Source organism: Myodes glareolus, chromosome 12 (genome assembly GCF_982192425.1).
Source record: "Myodes glareolus chromosome 12, mMyoGla1.1, whole genome shotgun sequence".
Taxonomy (NCBI): Eukaryota; Metazoa; Chordata; class Mammalia; order Rodentia; family Cricetidae; genus Myodes; species Myodes glareolus.
This window is the reverse complement of record NC_142037.1, coordinates 3976736-3993510: the sequence shown is the minus strand read 5'-3', so window position 1 is coordinate 3993510 and position 16775 is coordinate 3976736. Positions and strand designations below refer to the sequence as shown.

General features: G+C 36.6%; 1 protein-coding gene across 1 annotated transcript; it reads right to left on the bottom strand.

Annotated features, from left to right (window-relative positions):
• Positions 1-10197: 10197 nt before the first annotated feature.
• On the bottom strand, positions 10198-11190 carry LOC148120085 (olfactory receptor 4K15). Its single transcript, XM_087895862.1, has one exon. The coding sequence runs from the start codon at positions 11176-11178 to the stop codon at positions 10198-10200; it is 981 nt and encodes a 326-aa protein (XP_087751988.1). The 5' UTR covers positions 11179-11190.
• Between the last annotated feature and the right edge of the window lie 5585 nt (positions 11191-16775).

Here is a 16775-nt window from a genome sequence, read left to right as displayed (position 1 = left end):
TGACCTCAAACTCTATTATAGAACTACAGTATTGAAAACAGCTTGGTATTGGCATAAGAACAGAGAAGTCGACCTATGGATTCGAATAGAAGACCCAGATATTAACCCACAAACTTATGAACACCTAATTTTCGACAAGGGAGCTAAAGGTATACAATGGAAGAAGGAAAGCATCTTTAACAAATGGTGCTGGCATAACTGGATGCCAACCTGTAAAAAAATGAAAGTAGATCCATATCTATCACCATGCACAAAAATCAAGTCCAAATGGATTAAAGACATCAACATTAATCCGTCCACTTTGAACCTGATAGAAGAGAAAGTGGGAATTAGTCTACAAGATATAGGCACAGGAGGCTTCTTCCTAAGTAGGACCCCAGCAGCACAGACAATAAGAGAAACAATGAATAAATGGGATCTACTGAAACTGAGAAGCTTCTGTAAAGCAAAGGACACTGTCAGTAAGACAAAAAGGCTGCCTTCTGACTGGGAGAAGATCTTCACCAACCCCTCATCAGACAAAGGTCTGATCTCCAAAATATACAAAGAACTCAAGAAACTAGACACTAAAACTCTAATTAACCCAATTAAAAAATGGGGTACTGAACTTAACAGAGAATTCACAACAGATGAACTTTGAATGGCCAGAAGACACTTAAGGTCATGCTCAACATCCTTAGCGATCAGGGAAATGCAAATCAAAACTACTTTGAGATACCATCTTATACCTGTCAGAATAGCTAAACTCAAAAACACCAACGATAGCCTATGCTGGAGAGGATGTGGAATGAGGGGAACACTCATCCATTGTTGGTGGGAATGCAAACTCATGCAGCCACTGTGGAAATCAGTGTGGCGGTTTCTCAGGAAACTGGGAGTCAACCTCCCTCAGGACCCAGCAATTCCACTCTTGGGAATATACCCTAAAGATTCCCTAACATACTACAAAATCATTTGTTCTACTATGTTCTTAGCAGCACTATTTGTAATAGCCAGAACCTGGAAACAGCCTAGGTGCCCCTCAATAGAAGAATGCTTAAAAAAGGTGTGGAACATATACACATTAGAGTTTTACTCAGCGGTAAAAAACAATGACATCTTGACTTTTGCATGCAAATGGATGGAAATAGAAAACGCTTTACTGAGTGAGGTAAGCCAGACCCAAAAAGAGGAACACGGTATGTATTCACTCATAAGTGGATTCTAACCATAATTAAAGGTCTTTGAGCCAATTATTCGTGATCCTAGAGAAGCTAAATAAGAAGATGAACCTGATGAAGATTATTTAGCTATACGCCAGGAGATAGGAAATAGACAAGAGTCCCAGGTAACCTTGGGTGCATGGGGGGCGGTGGGAGGGTTGATGGAAGGGGAGAATGTTAGAGAGAAGGGAGTAGGGGAGGAACGGGGAAAGCTCGGTGGCCTGGGATGGGGGGAAGGGAGGAAGGATGAATATGGGATCAGGGAAGAATATATTTCAACTAAGGGAGTCATTTTAGGGTTTACAGGAGACTTGATTATATATGGCATCCCAGGTCCAAGGAGAGATCCCCCAGATTGTTCTCTGGACAGAGGAGAGGGTGCCTGAATCGGCCGTGGCCCATAACCATACTGATGTATATTTTGCTTATCACCATAGATCCTTCATCTGGCGTTGGATGGCGATACAGTCGGAGACCCACATTGGAGCACCGGAGTGAGCCCCCCAAGGTCCAAATGAGGAGCAGAAGGAGGGAGAACATGAAAAGCGAAATCAGTACTGCGAGTGATGCTATCACCCACTGATACAAGGGAACGGATCTAATGAGAGTTTACCAAGGCCAGTTGGACTGGGACTGAACGAGGAGGTGATCTAACCAGATTCTCGGAATTTGGCCGGATTCTCTGACTGTGGCTGGCCTGCAGTCTTTCTGAAAAGCCATTGACAATGACACTGGGACTGGTTTCCTCTGCATATACTGGATTTTGGGGATCCAGTCTGTTTGGACACTCACCTTCCTGGACCTGGAGGGAGGGGGAAGGAACTGGAACTTCCCACAGGGCAGGAAACCCTGACTGCCCTAAGGGACGAAGAGGGAGGAGGAGAGGGAGTGGGGGGAGTGGGAGGGTGTTGGGAAGAGGGGCGGAAATGGAAACTTTTATAATTTAATAAAATTTACTTTATAAAAAAATAAAATTCATATAAAACATAAAAAAAATCCAGGACCTGATGGTTTTAATGCATAATTTTATCAGAACTTCAAAGAAGAGCTGATAGCTATACTCCTTAATGTATTTCACATAAGAGAATCAGAAGAGTCATTGCCAAACTCTTTATGAAGCTACAGTCACCCTGATTCCAAAACAACACAAAGACCCAACCAATAAAGAGAATTACAGAACATGCTTAGTCATGAACATCGATGCAAAAATTCTCAATAAAATTCTGGCAAACAGAATCCAAGAACACATTAAAAAAAATATCCATTACGATCAAGTAGGCTTCATTTCAGAGATGCAGGGATGGTTGAGCATACGAAAATCTATCCATTATATAAATAAAGTGGGACAAAAAATATGAACATTTCATTAGATGCAGAAAAAGCTTTTGACAAAATTCACCACCCATTTATGATAAAGGTCTTGAAGAGATTAGGGATACAAGATTCATTCCTGAATATAACAAAGCATAAACATCAAGCAAACATTAACATTAAATTAAATGGAGAGAAATTCAAAGCCATTCCACTAAGATCAGGAACAAGACAAGACTGTCCACTTTCTCCGTACCTCTTCAATATAGTGCTTGAAGTTCTAGCAATAGCAATAAGATAGCAGAAGTAAATCAAGGGGATTTGAATTAGAAAGGAAGAAGTCAATCTTTCCTTATTTGCAGATGATACAATAGTGTACATAAGCTACCCCAAAGACTCCACCAAAGAACTCCTACAGCTGATAAACACCTTTAGTAATGTGTCAGGGTACAAGATTAACTCCAAAATATCATTTGCCCAACTGTACACAGAGATCAAAGAAGCAGAGAGGGAAATCAGAGAAACATCACCTTTCACAATAGCCACAAATAGTATAAAGTATCTTGGGGTAACTCTAACCAAGGAAGTGAAAGACCTATTTGAAAAGAACTCTAAGTCTTTGAAGAAAGAAATTGAGGAGAATACCAGAAAATGGAAGGATCTCCCATGCTCTTGGATTGGGAGGATCAACATAGTAAAACTGGCAATTCTACCAAAAGCAATCCATAGATTCAATGCAATCCACATCAAAATCCCAACAAAATTCTTCACAGACCTTGAAAGAACAATAATCAACTTTATATGGAAAAACAACAACAACAAAAACAGGATATCCAAAGCAATCCTATACAATAAAAGTAGTTCCGGAGGCATTACCATCCCTGACTTCAAACTCTATTACAGAGCTACAGTAGTGAAAACAGCTTGGTATTGGCACAAGAATAGAATTGTTGACCAATGGAATCGAATTGAAGACCCAGATATTAATCCACAAATCTGTGAACACCTGATTTTCGACAAAGGAGCTAAAACTAAAAATGGAAGAAAGAAAGCATCTTTAACAAATGGTGCTGTCATAACTGGATGTCAACCTGTAGAAGAATGAAAATAGATCCATATCTATCACCATGCAAAACTCAAGACCAAATGGATTAAAGACCTCAGTATTAATCTGACCACACTGAACCTGGTAGAAGTGAGAGTGGGAAGTAGTCTACAACACATGGACACAGGCAACCACTTCCTATGTAGAACCCCTGAAGCACTGACAATAAGAGCAACAATGAATAAATGGGACCTCCTGAAACTGAGAAGCTTCTGTAAAACAGAGGACACTGTCATTAAGACAAAAAGGTGACCTACAGATTGCGAGAAGATCTTCACCAACCCCGTAACAAACAAAGGTCTGATTTCCAAAATATATAAAGAACTCAAGAAACTAGGCATAAAAATGCTAATTTACCCATTTAAAAATGAGGCACTGAATTGAACAGCTAATTCTCAACAGAAGAAGTTCAAATGATCAAAAGACACTTAAGGACATGCTCAAACTCCTTAGCACTCAGGAAAGTACAAATCTAAACTATTTTGAGATACCATCTTACACTTGTCAGAATGGCTAAAATCAAAAACACCATTGATAGCCTATGCTGGAGAGTATGTGGAGTAAGGGGAACACTCATCCATTGCTGGTGGGAATGCAAACTTGTGCAACCACTTTGGAAATCAATGTGGTGCTTTCTCAGGAAATTTAAGATGAACCTATCCCAGCATCCAGCAATACCACTCTTGCGAATATACCCAAAAGATGCCAAATAATACTACAAAATCATTTGTTCAACTATTTTCTTAGCAGCTTTATTTATAAAAGCCAGAACCTGGAAACATCCTAGATGTCCCTCAATGGAAGAATGGATAAAGTAAGTGTGGAATATATGTGCATTACAGAACTACTCAGTAGTAAAAAAACAATGACATCTTTAATTTTGCATGCAAATGGATGGAAATAGAAAACACTATCCTGAGTGAGGTAACCCAGACCCAAAAAAGATTACTACTCACTCATAAGTGGATTCTAAACATCATTAAAGGTCATTGAGCCTATAATTCGTGATCCTAGAGAAGGTAAATAAGAAGGTAAACCCAAAGAAAAACACATAGTTATCCTCCTGGATATTGGAAGTAGACTAGATTTCTAGGCAAAAATTGAGAGATTAGGGGTGGGGGGAGGGGGTAAAGGGAGAGGGGGAGAGAAAAGTGGGAAGGGGAGAAGGGGAATTGGATGGTTGGGATGGAGTAAGGGTGGATATGGGCGCAGGAAAGTATATATCTTAATTAAGAGAGCTATTTTAGGGTTTGCAAGAGACTTGGCTCTAGAGGGGTTCCCCGGTGTCCAAGGAGATGTCTTCAGTTTGTTCCTTGGGCAGCTGAGGAGAGAGTGCCCAAACTGGCCCTATCCTATAGCCACATTGGTGAATATCTTACCATATCTCCATAGAACCTTCACCTGGTGATGGATGGAGATAGAGACGTAGACCCACTTTGGAGCACTGGACTGAGCTCCCAAGGTCCAAATGAGGAGCAGAAGGAGGAAGAACATGAGCAAGAAAATCAGGACCATGAGGGGTGTGTCCACCCACTGAGACAGCGGGGCTGATCTAACGGGAGCTCGCCAAGGCCAGCTGGACTGGGCCTGATGGAGCATGTGATCAAACCGGACTCTCTGAACATGGCTGACAGTGAGAAACCAAGGACAATGGCACTGGGTTTTGATTCTACTGCAGTTACTGGCTTTGTGGGAGCCTAGTCTGTTTGGAAGCTCACCTTCCTAGACCTGGATGAAGTGGGGAGGACCTTGGACTTCCCACAGGGCAGGGAACCCTGACTGCTCTTTAGACTGGAAAGGGAGGGGGAGGAGGAGGGAGGAAAGGAGGAGGGAAATGGGAGGAGGTGGAAATTTTTAATAAAAAAAGAAAGAAAATTATAGACCAATCTCACTCATGAACATTGATGCAAAAATACTCAATAAAATACTTGCAAACCAAATCCAAAAATACATCAGAAAAGTCATCCACCATAATCAAGCTGGCTTCATTCCATATTTTCAGGGATGGTTCAACATACAAATATCTGTCAATGTAATCTACCATATAAACACATTGAAAAAAATCCACATCTTCTCATTAAATACATAAAATGCCTTTGATAACATACAACATTCCCTTATGATAAATGTATTGGAGAGAGCAGGGATAAAAGGAACATACGTGAAAATATTGAAGGCAATATACAAAAAGTCAACCGAAAACATCAAACTAAATGAAGAGATACTCTGTGATCCCACTGAAAACGAAAGCAGGACAAGGTTGCCTACTCTCTCCATATCTATTCAATATAGTACTTAAGATTGTAGCCAGAGCAATAAGACAATAAAAGGAGAGCAAGGGGATACAAATTGGAAAAGACATCAAGCTCTCACTATTTGATGATGATATGATAGTTTACATAAGTGACCCCAAAAATTCTACCAATAAATTTCTACAACTCATAAACACCTTCAGTAATATATCAGAATATAATATTAACTCAAAAAGTCAGTAGCCCTCCTTTATGCAGATGATAAATAGGTTCAGACGGAAATCAGAGAAGCATCACCTTTCACGATAGCCACAAGTAGCATAAAATATATCACAGTAATCCTAACCAAACAAGTGGTAGACCTGTATGACAAAAACTTTAAATCTTTGATGAAGCAATTGGAGAAGATATCAGAAAATGGAAAGATCTTCCATGCTCTTGGGTAGGTAGAATTAACTAACAAAGTAAAAATTGCAATTTTACCAAAAGAAATCTACAGATTCAATGCAATACCCATAAAAATCCCAACAAAATTCATCACAGACCTTGAAAAAATAATACTCAACTTCATATGGAAAAGCAAAAAAATTCAGGATAGACAAAACAATCCTATACCATGAAGGAACTTCTGGAGGCATCACAATCCCTGACTTCAAACCCTATTACAGAGCTACAGTACTGAAAAGAGTCTTGTATTAGCATTAAAACAGACAGGAGAACCAATGGAACTGAATCTAAGACCCAGATATCATCCACACACCTATCCTATGAACACCTGATTTTTGACAAAGAAGCAAAAATATAAAATGGAAAAAGAAGCATATTCAACAAATGGTGATGGCTTAACTAGAATCAACATGTAGAGAAATAAAAATAGATCCATATCTATAACCATGCATAAAACTCAAGTAAAAATGGATCAAAGATCTCAGCATAAATGCAACCACACTGAACCTCATAGAGGAGAAAGTGGAAAGTATATTAAACTCATTGATACAGGAGATCACTTCCTAAATATAACCCTAGTAGTACAGACACTGAGAGAAACAATTAATAAATGGGACCTCCTGAAACTGAAAAGCTTCTGTAAAGCAAAGGACATGGTCAACAAGACAAAATGCCAGCCTACAGAATGGGAAAAGATCTTCAACAACCCCACATCAGATAGAGAACTGACCTCTAAAATATACAAAGAACTCAATATTTTTGTCATCAAAAGAACAAATAATCAAATAAAAATTGGGGTACAGACCTAAACAGAGAACTGTCAACCAAGGAATCTTAAATGGCTGAAAGATACTTAAGAAAATTCTCAACATCTTTAGACATCAGAAAAATGCAAATCAAAACAAGTCTGAGATTTTATCTCATACTTGTAAGAATGGCCAAAATCAAAAACACTGATGACAACTTATGCTGGAGAGGTTGTGGGATAAAGGAAACACTCCTTCATTGCTGGTGGGAATGCAAGGTGGCACAGCCCCTTTGGATATCAGTATGGTGGTTTTTCAGAAAATTAGGAAACAATCTTCCTCAAGATCCAGCAATACTACTTTTGAGTATATACCCAAAAGATGCTCTATTATACAAGCACATGTGCTCAACTATGTTTATAACAGCATTGTTTGTCATAGCCAGAAACTGGAAACACCCTACATGTCCTTTGACTGAAGAATGGATAAGGAAGATGTAGTACATTTACACAATGGAACACAACTGTACAGTAGAAAAAATAATGACATCTTGAAATCTGTGGGCAAATGAATTGATTTAGAAAACATTATGTTGGGTGAGGTAACCCAAATCCAGAAAGACAAAAGTCATATCTACTTACATATAAATGGCTTTTAGACATAAAGCAAAGAAATCTAGCTTAAAATTTACAATCCCAGAGAACCTAAACAACAAAGAGAGACATACATGGATCCAATCTACATGGGAAGTAGAAAAAGACATATTCCTGATTAAATTGGGAGTATGGAGACTATGGGAGAACGTAGAAGTGGAAGAGAGAAGAAAGGAGGGGAGTGGATAAAAATATATGATTCAACAAAAACAATAAAAAAGAATATTCACATGTGGATCCCAAAGAATGAGAGCTGGAGAAAGCAAGTTAATTTCTCTTTTATTTTTTGGAGCTGTGCATTTTTGTTATTGATAAATTTATATGCTAAATTTTAGTTCACTGTATCTATCGCATCTTGGGTTTCTCATTTGTAAAAGACTATAATTTCCATGTTGACTTCTTTGGGGTTTTATTAAGGCATACGGCTATTTAATGGTAAATCAATACGAGAAAAATAATTTCATAGTTTTTATATTATCACTGTAAAATCATAGTTTGGTATCACACTTTTCATGTGTCATGACAAAGACAATCATTGTGGACTGCAATTTCTGTAAGTAAAACTCACTAAGTCAAATGGCCATCTAAGCATTACATGTGTAAGCAGTAAGGAAACATTTATGAAGCGCAGAAATAAAAATCCAAGAGCAGCTATTACCATATGTGGAAGAATCAATCTGACAGAAATGATTAACCACCAATAAATGACAAGTTTTCAGATTCCAGTATCTTCTGATTATTGACCAAGTAAATGGCATCAATAGTAACAGGAACAAATGAACTCAAGGTGAACTTCATGCACTCAAACATAGTCACCATCCAAACCATGGTTTCTGTTATATTTCTTAAGTGTGTTTGGTGTGTACACTTGGGGAACAAACAATACTATCAGTTGACGGCTAATTCTTCTTTTTCTTGTTTTGGTTACCCATTCTGTAAAAGAAAACTTACATGATAATGAAGATACAAAACACTGCTGATATTTATGTCTGTCTTCATTGTGAGTCACTCATCTGATTTATGAAAATTATTCTATGACATTTAATATTGTAATTTAGACATAACATTTTCTGTTTTCTATAATTTTAATAACTTTTAGCTAATTCTAATTCTATATCCAAAGATGAATATTAAGCAAAATATTTATCGGTGCATATAAAAATAGAAAGTTCTTCCGTCCATGCATTTCTGGTCTCATTGAATGAAGTTTCAAAATAGTAACGGCCTATTTCTTATCATACACAAAGAGGTACAAAAGCTCTTTCAGAGGATGAAAATTATTTTTTCTCTCTATTGGGCATAGCATTTCTTCCATGAGCTCTTTAATCTTAATGGAGACAGAGGTGTTTATGTGACAAATCTATAATATGTGAATTCAGAAATAATTATTCATACAACTTGATGGTGCCTTTGAACCTGCCTGAGCCAAACTAGATGTAGAAATAACACATATGATGAGTTCTTGGATTTATCGCTGGAAACAGTAAATTGATAAATAATGGGCAGTTTAAGTAACATGGCCATTAGATAACCTATAGAAAGAACTATTGGCTCTTATAAAGCTTCAGTAACATCTGAGGATTTATTTTTCAAGCAATATTAAGGCTTTGCTTGCAAATTACAAGATTCTGATCCAGGAATTGATGCTGCTCACAGTCTCTTTGGCTTGTCCAAAGAATCTGTTCATGTCCTTACATGTAATTAATTTCTATATAATTAGATTACTTTGCACATAAAACCCAAGTGATATAAGACCTTGTACTGAAAGGTAACTCTGTGCTGGGACCCAATGAGAGCAAAATACATAACTACACATTAAATTCGAGTCAGTACTTGGTATTCACAGAATGCTGTATTATGGCAGAAACAAAACAAACACAGAACTAGAAAAAGCAGCAAGTATTGATCACTCTTATTTTGTTTAAAAACTTATTTTATGAAATGCATTTCTTTCTTTGCAAACAATATATTTGGTTGACAGTTTGAATATAAACTATATTTTCCAACCACACACAGAAAAGTATATTTACAGTTCAATAAATGTCATAACTGCATTCACATTAAAGTCAGCCTTTTACTTTAAAACAATTACAGCTTTTAAAGCAAGAAGATAAAACAACAGTAAAGAACAAAAGTAATGGAAAGAATATTAAATTTCATGAAATGAGCCAGGCGGTGGTGGTATACTCATTTATTTCCAGCTCTCGGGAGGCAGAGACAGGGGGATCTCCATGAGATTGAGACCAGCCTGGTCTACAAGAGCTAGTGCCAGGACTGACTCCAAAGCTCCAGAACATGAAAACCCTGTCTCTAAAAAAATAAATAAATAAAAACAAAAAATTTCATGAAATGTGTTCTCCCTATAATTCATATAGTAAGCCTTGAAATGTCTCCACATGATAAATGACTACCTTTACAAATACCATCAATTTCATTTTGGAAATGTACACAAACAAAAAGAATGCTGCCAGTCCTGTAATTTTACTTTGTTTCTAGAAAAAGAACATTTCTAATGAGGGCAGAAATCTGTCCAGGTTTTAGATAGCGACTCCTTAGCTTTGACATAGCTGCTTTAACTTCTTTGTTTCTCAAAGTGTAGATAACTGGGTTTAATATAGGTGTAAAGATGGTGTAGAACACGGCAAGGACTTTGTCAACTGAATAGCTGCTAAAGGGCCACACATAGATGAAGATGCATGGCCCAAAGAAGAGTATGACAACGGTGATATGAGCAGTTAGGGTGGAGCGGGCCTTGGCCATACTAGCAGAGGAGCGTTTCCTAACTGTAATGAGAATCACAGTGTAGGAGATGACCAAGAGGAGAAATGAGCTCATGGAGAGGAAGCCACTATCTGCAACTATTAGTAAGCTGACAATGTAAGTGTCTATGCAAGCTAGCTTGGTCACCAGAGGGAGATCACAGAAAAAACTGTCCACCTGGTTAGGACCACAAAATGGCAAGTTAACAGTGAATGCCAGCTGGCTAGTTGTGTGGATGAAACCCACACACCAGGAGAGGTTTCTGAGGACCAGAATAATACACACTCTGCGACTCATGATTGTCATGTAGTGGAGAGGCTTACATATTGCAACATAGCGATCATAGGCCATGGATACAAGAAGTACCATCTCACCACCAGTAAACAGATGAACAAAAAAAATCTGAGCTAAACAGGCTTCAAATGAGATAGTTTTCTGTTCGGCCAGAAAGTCAGCAAGCATTTTGGGTGTAGCAAAAGAGGCCACACATATGTCTATAAAAGATAAGTTTGCAAGCAGAAAGTACATGGGGGTATGAAGTCGGGAATCTGAAGTCACTGTGAGGATAATGAGGAAGTTTCCCAGCAGAATTGCTAAGTACAGCAGTGAAAATATGAGAAAGAGGAAAGGCTGGAGCTCCTTTGAACTTGACAGGCCCAACAGCACAAACTCTGTCACCCGAGAGTAATTTGTCTCATTCATTGACTTTGGAAGAGATTTATCTTCAGGTGTCTGTGTAGTAACAGAGGAGAAATCAATTAAATAAATAAGTTTGGCGTTCTTTTTCAATTATAGTTCATATTTCAAAGATTGTAATTTTTATGTTTTTAATCCATGTAGTTATCCAAAATTGCATGACTACTGCCATAAAATATTGCATAGGTCTAATTATAGAACCTTGAAATCCTAATTCACTTCCAAAAACAAACCCAGAGAATAACTTTTGTATTTCATGTCTCCAACTTGTCAGAACCCAGCAAGGTATTAATTTGTCTTTTATCATTTGTATCATCAAAGTAAGCACACCAAGATATTCAGAAATGTTTAAGAAGTAGAACTTTAAAGCAGAGTATACTACATAAAAATATATAACATATGATTTTTGAGAAGATATCCCTTTTTCTGAAACTTTTATTTAAAAAAAAAAACTTTGTTTTATTTTTCAGAATTCCCAACTCTTAGACTCCAGTCACAAAAACACCTTTACAAGTAGGAAAGAAAATAACACAAGTAGAAACATTTTTCTGAGGTTTTGATGTATACCCCAAGAGGGAGAGTAAGTGTGAAAGAACCAGGAACTTGCTAGGGCACTGTGACAGAGACATTTGTGAGCAAAGAATTTAAATTAGAGCATACAACCAATCATGCAAGTGGATCTAAGTACAAACCTGCCTCCAATAACTTCACTGATTCTCCTGTAAAGTTGATTTCTTCCACTGTCTGTGACTTCTGGGACTATTGAGAAACTTTGGGAAATTCAAGAACCAAGTTTCTTAGCATCTGAAATAAAATCATAAGGAATAAGAACTGGAACTGCATTTCCCACAAAAGCCCTCTCTAATTTCCCAGTTCATAAACCCAAAAGCACTGTTTCTTTCCAGGTCTACTGCTGCACATCTGTACCTGTTTCTGTAAGGATAACAGGTCCATATTATTTATCCCTTGATAGTTTAAAGAAGTTAAAACTTCAATTAATCAATTACCTCTTTGTCTGGCACATTGCATATTAGATGAGAATTGCTAAAGCATTTTATTTGAAATAAGTTGATTATCAATTAGACCGAGAAATGATATGCCAGAATCATAACTGTATTACTGGACACCTACAAATCACTGCCTGGGTCCTTTAACCTCTTACAGCTCATCATCCTTACATGTTAAATTGTTATCAGATTATCCTAAAATTTTAATAAATTTGCCTGTCAATTTATTATTTAGGGGAGGAGTCAATGATTTCAAAGAATTTATAATTACTATTAAGTTACAGTATGTTGTCTTAGATTTATTCTAATTTAATTTAATCTAATAATCATTATCTAATAATTTCACATGGCCTGGTATAATTCAGACTAAAAAGTGCTTCCAATTAGATATGTTAACATATACTGATTTTAGTTCTTACAATATTTAAGGCTGAATTCAGATCTCAATATTAAATGGACAGAGTGATCTTCAGTTCCCTGGTTTTTGAGATTTTAATGTTTAAGTCTTTCTACAATACTATTACTAAGATAAAGAAAATAATAGATGGAGTGAGGAAAACTATTCATTTTAAAAGAGTCACAAAACACTTGTTTCATGAATATACCTTTCACCAACTTTTCAACATTTCTTTTCTTTTATTCTCCAAGTAGAGATAGATAGGTATATCACATTGCTGGTACTGTACACATATTGATACATTGCCTTTGCATATATATAAAAACACTTAGTGTGACATTAAGTGGAAAATATGTAGTTATCCTGTAATCTTCTGTAGTCATTAACAGTTTAGTTGCTATACAGCAATATAGATAATATTTAGTTATGGGGGAAGAAAACAAAGAAATAAATTGAATGATTGTAGTCACAAATGACTGCTTTCTAACAGATCAGATCTTCTCAAATGTGGGGTTTGTAAGGAGCTTGGGGAGCCCTTGGATATCGAAGAACCTTAAATAGGGGTAAAGACAGTAAAAAGAAGTTTAAAAATAAATGTTATATTACAAAATTTGCAAAGACCTAGCCTAACTCTAGATAAATGTTGTCTCTATTCATATGATGAATTAAATGACCATAAATATCTTTCAGAATCCTTCAGAAATTAACACCTATGACATGTCACCAAGATTAACATTTCTTGCTCTGCATTGCATATGAAAGTGTATATATATATTTACTTACATGTCATAAGAATGTGTATCCTGACTTATCTCATCCTATAGGTCCAGAAAACAGCAGTTTTTTTTAGAAGCACCTAATAAGAGCAGCACAATTCTGCAGGAGCTGAACAAAAATAGCTGACAAAGGCAGGAAATCCATGCCTTTCCCAACTTTAATTTTCACCAATAATTTAATTTCAGTCATCAACACTGAGATATATAAAAAAGTCTTTGCAATGATTAGAAACTAATTATGAATTGACGTCACTGGACTGTAGTGACCAAGAGGCTCACATGAGAGTTGGGATCACAGAAATTGCCTCCATTAGAGATAATTACATGAGAGAGATTGTTTACTAACAAGAAAACCTGAGTATCCAACAAGTGCAACAAGAAACAGAACTACCAAAATGATTTATCTTATTATAGACTATACAAGACCACTTACAAAGCCCACCTGCCTATATACAAATGCTTAGATTTCAAACTAGTTTTTCTTACATATTTTTTGCGTGTGTTGTGGATTTATAAAAGTTTATCCATGGTATCTGTTAACATTTTGCATAACTACAACTTCTACCTAAAATCATAAGATTTTTTTAACATACCCCAAAATGCACACACTCACACATACACACACACACACACACACACACACACACACACACACGTATACGTGTGTGTGTGTGTGTGTGTGTATTTTTGGGTATATGATGTATATGTATATATACACTCACAGATAGATACAATAAATTGAATTCAAACTAGGTTTCACATAGGACTGATATAAAAGCCTTCCCTCTACACCTCTCAGTTGCTTAAAATTGAACATAAAGTGTTTTTTTAGCAACAACTCCTAACCACTCTCTCTTTCAAGCCACCCACAACATTAAATCAAATCAGAACAACTAAGCAAAATCTTGTTAACAGATGACAGTGTGATCAAACTGCTGTTTACAGCTAAGTATTATTTCATTGTATAAATGTATCACATTCATTTTCTTTGTCCGTTTTTTTCTATTGAGAGACATCCACTTTGTTTTCAAGTTCTGGCTGTTACAAGTAACACTGTTATGAACCTAGATGATCAAGTGTCCTTGTGGTTGAGCATCCTTTGGGTGTATGCCAAAGACTGGGTCTTGAGGCAGGTTGAATCACAATTTTCTGAGAAACTGCCATATCAATTTCCAAAGTGACTGTACAAGTTTACCCTCCCATTAGCAGTGGAGGAACATTTCTCTTACATCACATCCTCTCCAGCATAAGCTGTAATCAGTGTTTTTGATCTTAGCCATTCTGACAGGTTTAAGATGGTATTTCTGAGTCATTTTGATTTGCATTTTCCTGATGCCTATGGATGTTGGACAAGTCTTTGAGTGTATTTTGAACAATTGATATTCTTCTGTTGAGAATTCTCTGCTTAGAATAGTACCACATTGTTAAATTGAATTATTTGATATTTTATTCTATAAAATAAGTAATGTTAAGGAAATGTTTTAATGTAAAAGGAAAGAGGTCATTGTCAAGGATGTAAGAAATTGCTTTTTCATGAACTGGCTGTATAGACTATTCTTCAAGGTCATTAAGAGAAAATAAAGTTGAGATCAGGGTTTTGTTATTTTTATAATGTAAATGTTAAGTATGAATGCAAAGTCAAAGTGGAAATCACGCTTTATAAATGATAAAAATGAAGGCCAAAGAAATTCAAAGACATAACAGAATCACACTGAATTATAAAGAATAATTTGACAAAATAAATAGGTTGGATTAGATTAACTGACGCACATCAGAGCACTGAATGAGCTCAAAGGTCCAGTTGAAGAGCAGAAGGAGGGAGAAGTTGGACAATGAAGTCAGGACCATGAGTGGTTGGTCTACCCACTGAGAGAGTGTGCCGGATCTAATGAGAGGTCAACAAATCCAGCTGTACTAGGACTGAATGAGTATGTGATCAAACTGGACTCTCTGAATGTGGCTGACAATGAGGACTGACTGAAAAGTCATTGATAATGACACTGGGACTTGTTTCTACTGCATGTACTGGCTTTTTGGGACCCTAGTCTGTTTGGATGCATACCTTCCTAAGCCTAGATGGAGGGGGGAAGGCCTTGAACCTCCCACAGGGCAGGGTTCCCTGCCCTCTCTTAAGACTGGAGGGGAGGAAGGAGGCTGAGTGGGGGAGAAGGAGGGGAATGGGAGGAGGGGAGGAAGTGGAAATTTTTTAATGGAAAAAATAAATAAATGATAGATAGATAGATAGATAGATAGATAGATAGATAGATAGATAGATAGATAGATAAAAGCAGTAGGCAAGTCTCTAAAAAAATAAGAATATCTACTTTACCAATTACCTTCAATTCATCCTGTATTACTGAGAGTACTATTTCTGGCATTGTAGGCAACATTGTAGTTTAATAAAGGTTTAATAGTCTATTGTTACTAAATCAAAGATCCTAAGAATTATTTGATATTTTGATGTCTAGCTTCTTGAGTTGATATATTTGGGAGATCAGCCCTCTTTCAGATGTGGAGTTGGTGAAGAACTTTTCCCATCCTGTATGCTGCTGCCTTGTGTTATTGAGAGTTTCAGGAAGTCCCATTTATTATTGTCCATCCTCTGTCTATGGTTCTGATGTTCTATTCAGAAAGCTGTCTCTTGTGCCAATGTGTTCAAGACCACTTCCCAATTTTTTTTCTCTCTGGTTCAATGTAACTGAATTTATGTTGAGGTCTTTGAGTGATAGATATGGATCTATTTGCGTTTTTGTACATACTGATATCAAGTTACACCAGACCTATTTGTTAAAGATGCTTTTTTTTCCACTGTACAATCTTGGCTTCGTTGTCAAAAATCAGTCCACAGGTGTTTGGATTTTGGTAAGAGTCTTGTATTTGATTCTATTTATCCATTTGTGACTTTATGCCAATACCCTGAAATTTTTATTACTATAGTTCTTATTGGAGAGCTTGAAATCAGGGATGGTGATACCTCTTAAAATTTCTTTATTATATAGGATTGTTTTAGCTATCATTGGGTTTTTTTTAAGTTTTTCCATATTAAGTTGAATATTATTTTTTTGATGTCTAATTAATGCTTCTTGAACCTTCATAGGAATATCGTTCTTTAGGTTGGGAAAGTTTTCTTCTATAATTTTGTTGAATATATTTTCTGGGCCTTTGCTCTGCAATCATTCTCATTCTTCCATCCCTATTGTTCTTAGATTTTTGTTTTTTTATTTTCTCCCAGATTTCTTGAATGTTTTGTGATGGGAATTTGTTGGATTTGCTGTTTTCTTTGATCAGAGCATTTATTTTCTCTATGGCATCTTCAGAATCTGAGATTCGTTCTTCTATCTCTTGTATTCTATTGGTTATGCTTGATTCTGTAATCTCTGTTCATTTACCTCGATTTTTCCATATCCAGCCGGCCCTCGGTTT

Coding starts and splice junctions, on each gene's coding strand:
- LOC148120085 (XM_087895862.1), bottom strand. CDS start 11,178: ATGAATGAGACAAATTACTCTCGGGTGACAGAGTTTGTGCTGTTGGGC.